The 17,585-nt window shown below is 36.4% G+C and overlaps 1 protein-coding gene across 2 annotated transcripts; it reads left to right on the plus strand.

The window, feature by feature from the left end:
• The first annotated feature begins 300 nt into the window (after window positions 1–300).
• Window positions 301–17,249, plus strand: mapk14a (mitogen-activated protein kinase 14a). Of its 2 annotated transcripts, none has more exons than XM_081348268.1 (12): window positions 301–836; window positions 4,172–4,301; window positions 6,219–6,277; window positions 8,611–8,722; window positions 8,953–8,982; window positions 9,632–9,679; window positions 9,774–9,888; window positions 11,544–11,615; window positions 13,683–13,762; window positions 14,585–14,663; window positions 15,451–15,624; window positions 16,195–17,249. In XM_081348268.1, the coding sequence occupies exons 1-12, from the start codon at window positions 718–720 to the stop codon at window positions 16,260–16,262; spliced, it is 1,086 nt and encodes a 361-aa protein (XP_081204394.1). In that variant the 5' UTR covers window positions 301–717; the 3' UTR covers window positions 16,263–17,249. The 2 variants fall into 2 exon arrangements, with proteins under 2 accessions (XP_081204394.1, XP_081204393.1); XM_081348267.1 differs by lacking the exon at window positions 13,683–13,762 and adding an exon at window positions 12,425–12,504 and having other exon boundaries at window positions 401–836.
• Window positions 17,250–17,585: the final 336 nt, after the last annotated feature.

Consider the following 17,585-nt stretch of genomic DNA (forward strand, 5'->3'; position numbering starts at 1 on the left):
CTATATTGTTTGCTTTTCTTAATTGTTTATATCTATCACGTTTCTATATTATTAATTTTCTTATTGTTTTTTTCTTTGTCCTTGTAAAGTGACATTGAGTGAATGAAAGATATAAATAAAATGTAGAACGTTTTAATGTAAAATTAAAAGAATTATTCCATAAAAAAACAATATGGTCTGTATTTACTGATATCTTACACCAGCTTCTGATATGTATGTTCTCTCTGATGTTATTGTAAGCATTGTAAAGTTCAAACCACCTAAAGCTTTTTAGTGTGGGAATCATATCGTATTCAGATATTTGCATTAAACATTTCCATGTCTCTTTTAGTTTGTGTTCTACATTGTAGTATGCTAGGTCAACAACCTCCTGTATACGTGTGAATGTGTTGCAGGGGGCGCGCTTGGGAACTCGGTTTGCTTTTCTACTGCGACTTTCATTTGTAGCAGCAGGGAGAGAGAGGCAGACGGGATAGTGCTCGAAACCACCGTGACCCCGGAACCGAGCAACTTCCGAACAGTCACATTCCAAGAGCATTTGGAGCCGCTGGAATGAACTAAACACACCGGGGCGGTATCCGCGTGCACGGTCGACTTTATCGGTTGGTTACTTTCCATTTTTGATTGTTGCAGGAAAATTCAACCACCTCGAATCACAAACAGGCAAGCCAGGGAAAGCAGAAGTCTCAAGTCTCCTCGGGTGCTCGTTCTGCAGGCATGTCGCAGAAAGAAAGACCCACTTTCTATCGACAGGAGGTCAACAAGACGATATGGGAGGTCCCTTTGCGATATCAGAACTTGTCTCCTGTCGGCTCCGGTGCATACGGAACTGTTTGGTAAATATGTATCTGTTGTTTCTATGGCGGAACGATGTGTCCCATTCATTCTTACGGGCCCGTACAGCATTGCTCTGCGTTAGCAAACTTGCTAATAAGACCAAAGTCCGCGGTTTGTTATGCTAGAGGGATTGCTAGTTATAAAAAGCGGGTTTAAAGTTCTTGTAGTGTTGCAAATTGTACTAACTTGGGTGAATACGCTTTATAAACATTTAAAGTCTCGTATGTTGCAAATGCCACCTCGCGTGCACACACGCATGCCACTTCAGTTTCAAAGTGAAGCTTTGCGGTGGACGGGCAAACGTGCACATGGTACGTTAAAATGGTTGCAAGTCGAAGAGATGAACTCGGTAAACTGCAGAGTTGTTTATCTGGTAAACTGTAGTCATTGTTTATGATATAGAACCACGTTTTTCTTTATTCGCCCTATTTAGTGTAGGGTGGTCTTAATGAGGACATCTGGTGGGGTCTGTCCAGAATGAGGTCACCCCACGACTAGTCTGTCTTAACCAAGGGAGCTGCCGCTTTTGGGTACCTTGCAAGTTAGGTAACGTAACTCGATAGGCTTTGAAACGGAACCGATGAGTCAGAGCTGCGTGTATGTTGTAGGTGATTCATGGCACTTAATTTTCTCGTTTTCTTGTAGTAACACCCAGGATGAGGTGAAGAAAACCTCATAGGGCTTGTATGTTATTATCTTAATCTCGCGATTGATTCATCTAAATATTGCTATTTGGTTTGTTTAGTTGCGATTAGGAAGTTCGTTGAACGGTGGTTCTGTGCTGATGTTTCCTGACACAGCTTCATTTATGATTCACTAATTCACTTTTGAGAAATATCATTAAAATTAAATTTACACGCAAATAAGCCGATTTATGCAGTCTGAATGCTACGTAGAGCATGTTGACATCACATGACTAACAAGTCATGCAATCGACTGAAAAACGAATAGAAACAAAAACAAAATATGCATAAACAGCTTTGGCCTCATTATAAAGTCCAAAACGTATTATTGAGATGCATAAGAGTGAGCTAAACAAAAACCTACACCTTTAAAGGGATAGTTCACCCAGAAATGAAAATTCTGTCATTATTTATTCACCCTCATGTTGGTCTAAACCTGTATGAATTTATGTCTTGTGCTGAACATAAAAGTAGATATTTTGAAGAATGTGGGTAACCAAACAGTTTCTGGTCTCCATTGACTTCCATAGTGTTTCTGTTTTACTTTTTTTTTTTTTACTTTTCTTCTATACTATGGAAGTCAATGGGGACCAGCAGCTGTTTGGTTACCCACATTCTTCTAAATATCTTCTTTTGTGTTCAACAGAAGATAGAGGTTTAGAACAACTTGAGAGTAAGTAAATAATGGCATCATTTTCTTTTTTGGGTGAACTATCCCTTAAGGCTAAACTTTATGTCTGCATCACTAGTGCCAACAAATGGAATTAAACAAAATTATTGTTTTCCAACAGGTTTCCCAAACACATTGCAATTAATTGATTGGGCTATTGGTAGAGACAAAGTTGTGGTGCCAGAGGCCTGTTGCATGAAGCTTGTTGAACAAACTCTTTTCAGAGTAGGTTTGCAGTTGACAAATCCATATAAATCCAACCTGTTAGATCAGGTTCAGCAGTCTCACAAAGCTTGGTATAAACATTCTCTGTCAACTCAGGTTTAATCCAGAGTTTGCGATTAACTCTGAAGCGCGTGCACCTGAAAGTGTGTTACGTGGTGCAACTAATAGCCAATCACACGGAACATGGAGAGCGTCAGTTTGATTCACCTCTCGCGAGAGAGCCGCGCAATTCACTTCTCTGCTGAAGATTAAGAGATCATTATGACAAAAATATCATGAAATTAAATGCATTTACATGGCAGGAAATAACACTGCTGCTGCAGCGAAAGTTTGAGAAGGCAGCGGAAAGAAAAAAGCTGACTATCAATACATGTGAATCAAACAAATAGTTTAATCTGTTTTAAAGCTTTGTATAATGCATGCATTATATTTATTTTAAGTTAAAAGCAAAGTTTAATATTGTCAATTAATATAGTTATATGAATATACTTGATTATAATTCATATAATATAAATATAATAAATAATTAGCAGCAAAAGATGAGCAACTTTGTTTCTAAAATGTTTTCACTATAAACTGCTTTAATTTGGAGTGAGAGATACAGGTGGAGTGGCTTCATTGCATCTTTACTCACAGCTGATTGCTCGAGTTTTGGTCTGCAATCACTAACCACTAATCCAGAATAAAACCTGCTCTGGAGCAGGTTAGCCATGTAGCGCAAGTTACCATAACAATGAAACCCGCTAAAAACCAACCCACCTCCTTGAGCCTGAAAAACCAGAGTTTGCTCAAACTAATCTTGAACTTACTTGGGTAGAAAGTGAAACCGGCTTTGTGCAACAGGCCACAGGTGCTCAAACAAGCAACGCAGTGTTTTGAAACCGACACACTGTTTTTAGGAAAATCAACATAAAAATAGTTTACTTGTAGTTGTCTTTGCATATTAATGTGGAATTAGAGAGTTTTTTTTACTTTGCAAAAAAATGCTCATCTTAAATCGTTGTGATCAGAAACATGCTGATTATGACAGAATGTTTTACTGAGGAAATGCGATCTTTTATCTAGTCATATTTGTGCACATCTAAAGAGTTTTTGTTTCTTCCTTAAACTCAAAACAAGTGTTAGTACCTCACTCTTTAATGTTTGCAAATGATTTTCAGAAAGGTCTCTGTCTCTTAAACAGGTGTTTGAAGGCCAGGCTCATTTTTTAAATTACTCCTCCTCAGTGTAGACAGGTTGTTTATGCACCCAAGTGACTTAGAAATTGCGATGCTAAGCAACCGTGCTATCTAGATTATGTTTCATGGGCCCTCTTATTGTGTCTGTGTAATTGAATATCTGATGAACAGATTGCACTGTGTTTGAAGTGCCAGGCTCATCTCTCAGCCTGTGTATTCGAAAAAGCGGAGCCAAGAGATTTTCTTTGATAAGATCAATCAGGTCTCTGTCAAGTTGTGCCTATAAAATATCCTTTGTGTCTTGAAAGGTTGTTTGTCCTTTTAAAGGTATTTTATGATTGGTTGCAATAGGTACGTTTTACCATTTAGTTCTGTCTGTAAACGTCTGTGGTTTCTTACATAAGGAAGTGAGAGTTTGACCAGCTTTTGTTTTAGTCTAAAATGTATGGCAAGTTAATTCAATGCTGACTCTTACTTTTAACCGTCTTTAACTTCGGTCCTGTTGTAGCATGTTGGCATTTCAGTTGTGCAACAAAGTGTGACGGCATGCTTGAATAATGTCCTTCTGTTTTTCTCAGCTCTGCATATGATGAAAAGTCAGGATTGAAGGTCGCCGTGAAGAAACTGTCAAGGCCATTTCAGTCCATCATCCATGCCAAGCGGACCTACAGGGAATTGCGGCTACTCAAGCATATGAAACATGAGAATGTGAGTTTGGATCCCTGGTGTTATCAAACTGACATGGCCAATATGCAGAGTAACGGTAATCCTAATGGTTAAAGGCTTAGTTCATCCCAATATTAAAAATTTTGTCATTATTTACTCACCCTCATTTTGTTCCAAACCAGTTTTTCCAGTTTTTTTTTTTCTGCAGACATATATTTGTTTGGAGTAGAGCTGCATGATTAATCGTTAAAAGATCACAATCTCGATTCAAATACCCAGACAATCTTTTTCCTGAATGACAACGATTAGTCTAGATGTCTATGACTAGTACAATCACAGCGAGCATTCAGATCTTCCGCTGAGCCAGAGAGAGCAGTTGTCATACGTATGAAACAGCTTCACAAAGTCTTTTCAACCACACAGTATAATTATTTCAATTTGATCACAGAAGTACTGGGATAAAAGTTTATAGTTCGGATATAAACACTACTGTCTGTGGTTTGCGAACAAAATGGAGTAAATCACATTTAGAAACTAGCTTGCTTCAAATAAAGATTGTATCAATTAAATCGTCACACCAGTAGGTGGCGACAAGTTAAAAAATAGACTTGTCACTGAATCGTTCATTAAAGAGATTCATTCAAAAATGCTGATTCCTTCAGTAATGAAACAAGTGAAGTCACAATGAGTGAGTCTTTGAATATTTTTTCAAATCCTTTTTTAAGTTATTAATTCAAATTAATCAAATATTTTTAAATAGACTGCAGCAAATAACCACCGTACTAAAAATTCGGACAAAACGTTCTCAAACGTTTTCAGCCTGAGGCCCTCCTTGTGTAGGGTGCATCCCTTTGTTGCCCCCCAAAGAAAACTTACAATTTTAATTAAACTAAAAACTTATTAAATTGCAACAAAATTAGGGCTATGACTGTGGCAATTTTATACCACTGCAGTGGTAAAGGGCCAACCACTGAGGGTTAATTGACAGATCCACACATTCGTTAAAGTGACAGCAGCCTAATATACCTGTTGAGAGGTTCATTTTTACTTAGTTAGGCTAGTATTAGCTTTTTGTGATATTGAATTTGGTGACAAGAATGATATAAGTTTTTGGTCATATCGCCCACTCTGGAACACCGTTTTTATTTTCTCACTGAAAAAAAAATCGTTTTCTCTATCAAGCAAGTATTGTTCTTATCTTAATTTGATTTGGGGTATTCTGTCTGATGGGGAATTCTAGAACTTCCTCTGGTAATTCTAGATTTCCCTGTCAGGTTATGCAATAAAATCTTAATGCAATACTGTACATGCAGTTCTAAATGAATGAGTGAATGAGGCATTTAAATAGCCCTTTCATATGTACTACTGTACACCCAAAGCGCTTTACAATTATATCAGGGATCTCTCCTCAAACCACCACCAGTGTGCAGCATCCACTTGGATGATGCGACGACAGCCACAGTACAACGGCGCCGGTATGCTCACCACACACCAGCTATAGTTGGAGAGGAGAGAGAGTGATAGAGCCATTTCAGTGGATGGGGATTATTAGGAGGCCATGATTGGCAAGGGCCAATTGGTAGAATGTGGCCAGGGCACCGGGGTTAGACCCCTACTCTTTACGAGAAGTGGCATGGGATTTTTAATGACCACAGAGGACATCGGTTTAATGTCTCATCTGAAGGACGGTGCTCTTTTGACAGTATAGTGTCCCTGTCACTATACTGGGGTGTTAGGACCCACACAGACTACAGGGTGAGCGCCCCCTGCTGGCCTCACTAACACCTCTTCCAGCAGCAACCTGGTTTTCCCAGGATATCTCCCATCCAGGTACTAACCAGGCTCAACCCTCCTTAGCTTCAGTGGGCAACCAGTCTTGGGCTACAGGGTGATATGGCTGCTGGCACATCACTGGCATAAATGATCCTGATTTGTATTCTTTGCACTTTGTGCTTTTAGGTGATCGGCCTGCTGGATGTTTTCACACCTGCCACCTCCCTGGAGGAGTTTAATGATGTGTAAGTCAGACAATTTCTTCCTCTGAGATAATATTCACTGGTTTGATTAAAATCATTTTTTTCTTCTTTAGTTTTGAATAAGACTGTACTTCATGTAAGTGTTAATTAAACTAGAGAAAATAGTCTTGTGAGCTAGCTCAGAGGATGAGGGCACCACAGGCCACACAAATGTTCAAGATATATGTATATAAAATTAAATTGACAGTACAGAAGACATTTATAATGTTAAAAAAGATGTCTATTTCAAATGAATGCTGTTCTTTTTAGAATCCTTTCTGTTCAGAAACCTGAAAGAATCCGGAAAAAAGTAGCATGGTTTTCTTAAAAATGTTAAGCGGCACAGCTGTTTTCAACTTTGATAATAATAAGAAATGTTTCTTGAGCAGGAAATCAGCATTTTAGAATTATTTCTGAAGGATCATGTGAGACTGAAGACTGGAGTAATGATGCTGAAGTTCAGCTTTGCCATCGCGGGATGAAATTACATTTTCAAATATATTAAAACAGACAACTTTTCTTTGAAATTGTAATAATATTTCACAGTACTACTGTTTTCACTGCATTTTTTATCAAATAAATTCAGCCTTGGCGAGCATAAGAGACTTCTGTCAAACATAAAGCAGATGGGTGGGCAAAATGAAGTGGCTACAGCATGTCAAAAATAGAGCAACGAGTCCACCACTGAAGGTGTAAAATGGCACACTCTATCAGATGCTTCCTGTACAACTGTTGATTATAATTAGAGTGATCAAAGTCATTTTTTTCATATAATGCGTTGTGACACGTTCTTTATTATGGCTTTATTACAATCACTCCTGTGTGTTTAGTCCTAATATCTCATACACTAAACAGAATAATACATTATTTATCTTGTGCTCTTTGTTAGGTTATTATAAGCATGTTTTCAGGCTCTCATGGTTTTATGGAGCTTTGGGTTTCCACAGAGACAGAGCTTTTTGTGCTGCCTGGCTCCAGCTTAACAGCCGTAGGTTTGTAGGGAATGCTAAGGATACAGCCAGGTTGTAAAAGCAGATGCTGCTGTGACTTAACATCAATTCTGCTGCCAAAAATAGACCTGACGCACACTGATATATGAAGAGCATCCGCAATCCTTCCACTACCAAAACTAGCAGAAATGATTGTGTGGCAACTTAACTCCAGAGCTCCAGGCTCTTCCAATAAATATATAAATTCTCAGTTGACCGTGTGTAAATGCATGTGTTTTTGGTGTCTGAATCAGTTTGCTTTAGCTTTTCATTTTCTGTGTGTGTCGAAGTGATTTACATTTGTTTATTCTCTCGACTCTGTGTTTTTCCCCCTAAATCTTTGTGGGGGTGGGATGTATTTGTTGATTTATCTCTAATGCTGAATATGTCTATTGGGTGGAGAGTGTTTCTGGGATTAAGTATGGCTTATTTTAAGCTCTGCTGTGTGTTGTATCGCAGTAGCTCTGTTTGACCTGTAGCTCCACCCTCTTGCTAAGAGTCAGTGCTTATGTAGACTCTGCTGTGGGTTATCGTGAGGTGTTTGTTTGATAGGTTGAAGACTGTAATAAAATCTGATGTCAGTGTGCCTGAATATACTGTGAGAGGCCAGTCAGGTTCAATGTTCAATACAATTCAGTTTAACATCTTTGATTTAACCATAACATCCTACTTTTATGTGACCTCTTGAGAATGACAGTCCTTCTTTAGTAAAAATGTGTATTATTTATAATTTTATATATACCACTGTTCAAAAGTTTATGGTTGGTAAGCTTTTTTTTTTTAATGCCAGGCTGCATTTATTCAATTAAAAATAAAGTAATAACAATGATATAGAAAACAGTTGTGCTGCTTAATAGTTTTGTGGAAACAATTTTTTTCTTTCATAGAATAAAAAAGTAGAATAATCTATTTGATGAATAGAAAGTTCAAAAGAAAAAGCATTTATTTAAATAGGAGGAATAAATACATTTTAAAATATATTAAACTCTGCCTAGTGGTTGTTGCATTATTGACCTGTTGAAGATTCTATGAATGCCCAAAAATAAAGTCAAGATTTATTAATTCACTAACATAAGGAAAAAACTATTGTGAAATATTACTGATATATGATTGTATCAGCACAACCTTAGTTTATATTTCTCTGTAGTTTCCTGTTTCCTCTCTCACCATCACAACAGTAAACCTTAAAATATGTGCAAGCAGCTACCCCAGTATATTTACAGGACAACTGATGTTGACAGTAGTTGTTCAAATGTTCCCTACATTTCAAGTTGTGCAGTCACTCCTTATACCACGTTAAATACAGTTGGAAGGTGAATAACATTCTACTTGTGTTCTGATTTGCAGGTACCTGGTGACTCATCTTATGGGCGCTGACCTAAATAATATTGTGAAGTGTCAGAAGCTGACCGATGATCATGTTCAGTTCCTTATTTACCAGATCCTGCGAGGGCTTAAGGTGAAACTGCACTTTTCCATCACGTAACGAATACAAACCGGAATCTCAGCTCTTAAAGCTGATGTAAATGAAATAAAAATAACAATGAACAGAAAAGTATTATGTCTAGCACAATGTTTGAAATAGTATCTAGACATTTATTTGACCTATTTTTTAGAGTAAACCTTACAGCTGGAATTTTATTATCTCACATATATTTTTTCTCTCTCTATTTCTTTGAATTTTACCAGTACATCCATTCAGCTGACATAATTCACAGGGTAAGTGCTCACTTGGGTATATGAGAAAAGGCCTGAGGGCTATTTTCATTCAAAAAATTAAGTGTATGTTGCCCCATGGAGCCAATTCTCCCTGGCATAACCATGTTACATGCTCAGGCCTGCTTTTGTGTAAAGACAATTTTAGACAATTGCTATAAATTAGACTTAAAGAAATAGTCTGTGTTATTTTCAGCTTGATATCTGTGTACAGCATCTTTTCCATGCTGTCGATTACCACAGAAAATAATTATGACTCGTTCCTACTTTAGTAATAAAGAATTAATTTTTTTTGTTGCAATTACAAGCCTGGCAGGAAATTGTGCAGTTACATCGGTAATATGAAGTTTATTTACTTAGAAAAGTAGCCTAAATTGAAAGATTTTGACATCTTTACAGCTCAAATAACTTTTGTTTTTAATTCAATTATATTCAATTATTTTATTATTCAGTATTCAATTTTATGAAGTCATATTGTTTTAATAAAAATAGGCATTTTTTGTTTGTATGAACTGAGCAACAAGTTGAATTGAAATGCTAAAAGATGTCACATCAGTAAATTTAATTCATAAATAGCTGCAAATATTCATTTAAAATGGTTGTTAAATGGTATAAGGAGACAGTGAACTAATATCCAATAATTGTTTACCAGGACTTGAAACCCAGTAATCTGGCAGTAAATGAAGACTGTGAACTTAAGGTTAGTCTGTCATATTTTTTTTCATTGTTGGTATACATTTGCTTGTAAAACTTTAATTGTTATTAACAGGATGTATTTTCTTTTTGTATCTCAGATCCTTGACTTTGGTCTGGCTCGACACACAGATGATGAGATGACAGGATATGTTGCCACAAGGTGGTACCGCGCCCCAGAGATCATGCTCAACTGGATGCACTACAACATGACAGGTAACACAACTACACCCATGCTTTTTAGAACCAGATGGTGTACTCTACCGTTCAAAAGGTGGAATTTTTTTTTTATGTTTTTAAAAGGCGGCTCACCAAGGCTGTATTCATTTGATCAAAATACAGTAAAACTTATTTTTTTTTAATAATATTTCACAAAATATAGCAGTTTTCAATTTCATATAAGTGTAATTTATACCTGTGATGGCAAAGCTGATTTACTCCAGCCTTCAGTGTCACATGATCCTTCTAATAAATCGTTCTAATATGCTGATTTAGTGCTCAAGAAACATTACTTATTATTATCAATGTTGAAAACAGTAACTGCTTAAAGGTGACATATTATGCCCATTTTCACAAGATGTAATATGAATCTAAAATTTCAGCTCATAATAACCCCCAGATCATTTATTATAGCTTGTCAAATTTGCCCCTTTTTGGGTGTGGGCAAAAACGCTCCATTTTTGTGTGTCCCCATTCAGAAGACGGCCGATCCTTTACACAAGCTTCGGATACTCTCCGGCAATAACAAAACGCGCAAATTTCACTCATCCAAAATTTCAGAGATAACCAGTAGCGTAGCACAGCCTTACGGAGAGACTCAGGAAGAGGTTGCAACTTTTAGACTGCACCTGGACGTTTCTGAATGGTTAGTGGATACATTTATGTAGTTGTTGTGGAGTTACACAAGTTTTACACATTTTTTGGTAGTGTTCTTTGCAGCCAACGACAGAACAGTTTGCATGCTTTGCTCGAACTTTTGCCATTGCGTTAGAACTGGTTACACTGTTGTTGTTTGCGAAAACCAAATGGCGGCGCTGTGGGTGGAAACATGCAGATTAAGGGGCGGTAATATTATAATAAGATCTCCTTCCTACGTCAGAAGGGGAGCGAAATCTGATTGGCTTATTTTTTGACATGCTTGCAGAGAAAGGCTTATCAAAACAAAGTTACTGGGTTGTCACTTTTCACGTTTTCTGGGTTGGTAGATCCACCGGGGACCCGATTATAGCACTTAAACACGGAAAAAGTTTTCATGATATGTCCCCTTTAATATTTTTGTGGAAACCGTGATACATTTCTTTCAGGATTCTTTGGTGAATTGAACGTTCAAAAGAACAGCATTTATTTGAAAAATAAATATAGAAAAAAAAAAAGTAAATGTCTGACACTTTTGATCAGTTAATGCATCCTTCATTCTTAAAAATAAAGGTTCTTTATTGCCAAATGCAAGTGCATTGGCATTAAAATCCATAAAACTTTCCTTTGCACAAAAGGTTCTTGACAGTGGAACAAGTTTCTTTAGATTTTTTAAATGTTGTTCTTCATATTAAGAAAAAAAGGTTCTTCTATGGCATCACTGCAAAATCACAATTTTACACTTTTAAGAGTGTTGCTGAATAGTGTGTTAATTTCTTCAACAACAAAAAAAAATTGTTCTGACCCCAAACTTTTGAACACTAATGTAGACTACTCCCAGAACAAGCTAACTGACCCATGCTAACAAACCAGTACTGAAATGTCTTTTGAAGATTGTGGCAGTTGATCTATGCTATTTTTCAGCCCTCTGTGACAAGAGAGCTAGGTCAGGATGCAAGAGTGGGAACATGTGCTTGCTGCCTCTCCACTAATGTTGTTTCTTGATTTCGTTTCAGTGGACATTTGGTCAGTGGGCTGCATCATGGCTGAGCTGTTGACGGGCAGGACTCTGTTCCCTGGCACAGACCGTATCCTTTTCCTCTCGTTTACCCCTCACTGACCTGCAGAACGCTCTCTGTAAATTGCACCACGGCTCAAAGCCAGAAATACCCTGATTTAGTGTTTTTTTAAGAGCGTATTTTGCTCTCATACTGATTTAAATGTGAATAAATTTTGGATACATGTTTTTTAACACCACTTTACAATCTTATTTTCTCTCTCTCGTTCTCTATATCCCTGTCCCTTGCAGTGTGTCTGCAGATCTGTCTGCCTCTCCTGTCTTACACTGACCTTTTGTCCCTTTCACTTAAGCTCTGTTTTCAAGCTGTGCCCCAAGACGCAACAGTGATTTGAAGGATATATGATCCATCATTATGAGAATGCAATAAACTCCCTGCAGGAAATGACATGCCTCTCTCTTTCTCGCTCTCATTTTACTCTCATTTTTTATTTCCAATGACAAATGTTGTTCACATTTCTGCACTTTCAGCATGTTTCCCCCCTGGCTTTGCATATTTGACACTCTGTATCTTGAACGGCTGCCACTCTTAATGCTTCTGGCTCCACACCCTATGGAACAGAAATACTTGCCAAATATTTCCCCCCTCTTACAGGCAGTGCACACCTGTGCGGCTACTTCTGTCATGCTTTTGCTGGGCTAGCTGAAAATATTCAACCTGTGCTATTTTTACTAGCTTGCTCGTCTTTCCACAGATGTGACCAAAGCTTCTTTGCTTTCCTGTTCTTTAAGTACACATGAAACCGAAATGAGCGTTTCCTTCTTTGTGGCGTGTTCCTTGTTGAGCCACACTAGTTTTCCTTCATCTTGTTTTACTAGACATCGATCAGTTGAAGCTTATTATGCTTCTGGTTGGAACTCCAGGACCTGAGCTGTTAATGAAAATATCATCGGAGTCTGTGAGTTTAATATATTTAGGGAGAGTGCACTTGCTAAAAACGTCTGTGTGTGTTGATTTTCAAAGTGGAAAATCCACATTAAGCTGGCAGCTGTGTTTTGAAACAGCTTTTTTTTTATGTCTTGGCTGGACATACACTAATGGTCAAAAGTTTGGGGTCGGTACAATTTTTAAATGTAAGTTTCTTATGCTCACCAAGGCTGAATTTGTTTGAACAAAATACAGTGAGATTGTGAAGTATTATTACAATTTAAAATAACTTTTCTATTGAAATATATTTAAAAAATTGTATTTATTCCTTTGGAAAAGTTTATTTTTTAGCAGCCATTATTCCAGTCTTCAGTGTCACTTGATCCTTCAGAAATCATTCTAATATGCTGATTTGGTGCACAAAAAATATTTCTTATTTTCACAGTTGAAAACTGTTGTGCTGCTTAATATTTTTAACAGGATTCTTTGTTAAAAAGTTCTCAAAGTTAAAAATAACTTTGTTTTAAATACATTTTTGGAGTACTATTAATATATTTACTGTCACTTGTGTTCAATTTAATGAATCCTTGCTGAACAAATATGCTAATGTCTTTCAAAAAAAAAAAAGACCAAAAATTTTAGCTGGGGGACCATCTTGGACCAGCTCCAAAACTAGTTACCAGATGGTCATACTATCTTAAATTGATCACGCTAGTTTTTGGAACACGTTGGCTGGTTGACCAGCTAATGATCTGCTTGGACCAGTCGAAGCTGGATTTTCTAACAAGGAATGTGTGTTGAGTTTTGACACTGCTAATAAAAAAGGGTATTTTTCCAGTGCTCTCCTGCTTAACATTGACTTCACTTTTAGATGAAAGACTGATCTGAGCTTCTGTTTGGGACTGAATCTTGACATCTAAACTGAAATTAACAAGCCTGATTTTTGTCTTCCAGATCTTCTAATGGCAGCTGTATTTCTGAGCAGATTCTAATACGCTTATCAAGCTCTCTTGCTATCTAATGCATGACGTTTCTTCTCTGCTGTAAATGAATGCAATTTGCATGCCAAACTTTTCCTCTCTCTTTCTTTTTATCCTGTCCTTTTCCCTAGAGTAGTGGAGAACCACAATATAATGTCCAGATCATTTTTGATAGATATGCATTACACTAAATTTGTGGACTGTGATCTCCTTGACCTGGCCTACAAAGATATAAACCAGCTTCAACAGATAATGCGACTTACAGGAACTCCACCTGCCTCTCTAATAAGCAGGATGCCTAGCCATGAGGTGAGCTCACTGTGGCCCAGCCCCCTGTTTGCAGAATACCCATCATGCCCTTTAATTAGCAGGCCTTATGATGTCTTACATTTAGTAGATTTAAAAAAAGGTTTATTAGCATATAAAAAGCAATATCACACATTTAAGAGTGATGTTGTACGGCCCAAGTAATGTTAAACACAGTCATGCGTTATGTAATCACTCCACTCTGGGTTGTCTATTTTCTTTCTTCCCACTCACTGGGGAGAGAAACCCTGGTCCGAGTGTTCCTGAAGAAAATACTGTTACTCCACTTACAACGCTACATTCTATGTTCCTAAACATCAGAAACGCAGACAAGCTGAGGGATACAAACAACAAAACGTCCCAGTGCTGTTGGACTAAATATTCACTCGGCCAATCAAGTTGTAATATTCATTAGAACATTTTCAGGTCAGGTCAAAATGTTATTTCATATGGAGAATCTAAGGATAGGTAATAGTGAAGTAAAGCAACGGTTTACACCCAACAGAGTTCCTTTGTCTTCTCCACTTTCTCTTTGAGTGACAGCTTGCCGCTGAAGCATCATGCAGTTATTCACTGATCTATGCGAGCTGAAATCACTGTCTGTCATCACCAGCACAGACCTCTCTGCATTCTGAAGCTGTTTGTTTGCTGCATTATTTAAATGGCACTGCATACTAACACCACAATGTTATGATTCACAGGGTTAGCAATCTATGTGCAAAACACAAGCAGTTGTCATGGGGACCGAGTCAAGAATTACTAATATTATTATAATAAACATGATTTTATTACCTCTGCTCACGGTTGACCTGTTTCTTTCCACAGGCTCGTACGTATATCAACTCACTTCCTCAGATGCCCAAGAGGAATTTTGCTGATGTGTTTATTGGGGCTAATCCACAAGGTAAGAGAGGCATGTTTAGACATCGAAATGATTTGTGCGTACCCTTCTGTTCAAAAGTTTGGGGCTGGTAAGATAAAAAATAAAATAAAAAAATCATATATATATAAGCTCATTAAGGATGCATTTATTTGATCAATATATTAAAAACAGTAATTTAACTATTTTAATAAAAAAAAAAAAAAGAAATTTATTCCTGTGATGGCAAAATGTTTAAGCGTGATTACTCCGGTCCTTAACGTCACATGATCCTTCAGAAATCATTTTAATATGATGATTTGGTGCTCAAGAAACATTTCTTATTATGTTAAAAAGCAGATGTTTCAAATTTTGTGTGTATTTTTTTTATAAGATATTCTTTGAATAGAAAGCTGAACAATAGAATAGCATTTATTTGAAATGGAAATCTTTTCTAAGGTGATATAAACCTGTCACACTGTAATCACCCAGCTTTTGTAACATTTCGCTTTTGTAAATTGTTACATTTTACAAGTCTTCACTGTCACTTTTGATCAGTTTAATGCATCCTTTCTGAATAAAAGTATTAATTTCTTTCAAAAACAAAAAAAAGAACTTCGTGACCTCAAACGTTTAAATGGTAGTGTATATGAAATTGCAGTTTATTTAGTATATTATTGTCAAGTACACATTGTTTAGGAAATAAAAAAGACAATAAAATAATTCCCTGTTCTTTTGTTGATCTTTGTTGATGGACAATTTGAACAAATTTATAGAAAATATGTTGCCATTATTTAATTTTGATCAACTATTTAATTGTTTGTGTTTTTAGCTGTGGACCTTCTGGAGAAGATGCTAGTTTTGGACACAGATAAGCGCATCACAGCAGCGGAGGCTCTGGCGCATACGTACTTTGCCCAGTACCATGACCCAGATGATGAACCTGAGGCAGAGCCTTTCGACCAGAGTTTTGAGAGCCAAGAGCTTGATATTGAAGAGTGGAAACGTAAGTCAAGTGAAGAGTTTTTGGTGTGTTTTTGTGGAAAATGCCAGTTAGTACAAGTTAAAAGCGCTTTAAGCTATTTTCGCATTTTTGCTCACTTGCAACACTGAATTAGACTGGCTTAAGACATTTAGGTGACCATGAACTAGCCTTATTTTAGTATTATTTATATACCATTATATTATTACACTATATTTATGTATTATTACTCTTTGAATTAGCTTTTATTTTTTAGTCTTTTTGTTTTGTTCTGTGCTTTTGTCATTAATTTTGTTATTAGTTTTCATTTTAAAATATTAATATTTTATTTTTGTTGTAGTTTGTTCAGTTTTAGTTTTTATTAATTTCCAGTTTGTAATTTTAGTGCTTAAACTTTTTGTTTAAAGTTTTTTTTTATCCATCCATCCATCCATCCATCCATCGTTTTAGTTTTAGTTATCGAAAATAACCCTGTTCTGAAAACGTAAAGGGGCCATGCTGGTTCTGTTTTGTTAAAGACATTATTCAGGATGAGCCAGATTTAATGTATGTTGCAGTCACATCCTTAATTTTTTGTATTCTGTTCCTGCACAGGTCAAACATATGAGGTGGTGATCAGTTTTGAGCCTCCAGTCTTTGACGGAGATGAAATGGAATCTTGACATTTTCTTCTGGATGTAAATCAAACCAACTGTACTACTTATACAGTAATGCTCTAATTTTGCAGTATTGTGATCAGGTAGTCAGTAGGATATTTGACTTTTCTTTTGCTTTAAAAAAATAAAAAATAAAAAATGTGTCTACTTGGCCAAACAGAAGGAATAGATGCCATAGAAAATCAGTGAATCTCTCCAAAAGAATAGTCTGATAATAAGAATATCATACACTTATTTTTTAACAGTTTGCTCTGGTCAGTTTTATGATGTTCATGTATAAAATTCATGCAAGGCCATTTGTAAATGTAATATCTCCCTGAAATTTCTTAGTATTTAGTTGTGCTGTTATGTTATTTCTATGTACAATGCATCACATTTGTATTAAGTTTTTAAAATGTTCAAAAAACATTGTTCATTTAGTTTGTGTTAATATGTATTGTTTCCCAATCAAATTATGAGCATTGTATTTAATGATTACAGTACGATCTACAGTACGAGTTTGAAAAATATGAGATTTGTTGGAACCTCTGGGTATAGCTTGGAAGAAAATGTAAATTGTGGCATTGGGTATTAGTAATATGTTCAGGCTATTTGTAAATATACCTTTCATAAAGCTTTTGGATTCTGTAGCTGTTTTATTTCTGTTCTGATATTTTTCACATACTTATGTGTATGTTTCCTAGGGAATGAAAGTGTGTGTGTGTGTGTGTGTGTGTGTGTGTGTGTGTGTGTGTGTGTGTGTGTGTCCACCTGATGTTGCTACTGTGAATTGTATGCGACCTGAAAATATGATTTTTGTCTCCAGTAGCTGTTTTTAAAATGCTGTTAACTGAATGTTCAAATATGAAAGTAGAGAGTAAGATATTTATATACTGTTGAGGTGGTATTTATGAACCTGATAGGCTGCAATTGTCTTCTTTATTACCTGACATAAAAAAAACATTGAATCAAACACACCATTGTTTACTTAAAATAAAGGCCGATATTTTTCAGAAACTTTTGCTTCCTTGTTTTGATTTGTGGTTTTATGTTGAACAATAGAGTATGACATAATTATTGACCTTTTCATTATCAAAGCACCACTTTTTTAAAATGCATTTTATGACCAAAGCACCTTTAAAATGGGTTTCCTGGATCTCTTACAAAAACGACCATAGAAACCATCTTTCAAATTAATCATTTTTACTACGTCTACCATGATACCTTTGTCCCGTGGATTTATCTGTTTTGTTTTTGTGTTCGGTCATCTTTTGGTTAAAATACGCATGTTTTCGTTCAGTTTTTAAATGCGCAAACACACATTTAAAACAATAAAATAAACATATGACA

Source organism: Scardinius erythrophthalmus (genome assembly GCF_964197995.2).
Source record: "Scardinius erythrophthalmus genome assembly, chromosome: 20".
Classification (NCBI taxonomy): domain Eukaryota; kingdom Metazoa; phylum Chordata; class Actinopteri; order Cypriniformes; family Leuciscidae; genus Scardinius; species Scardinius erythrophthalmus.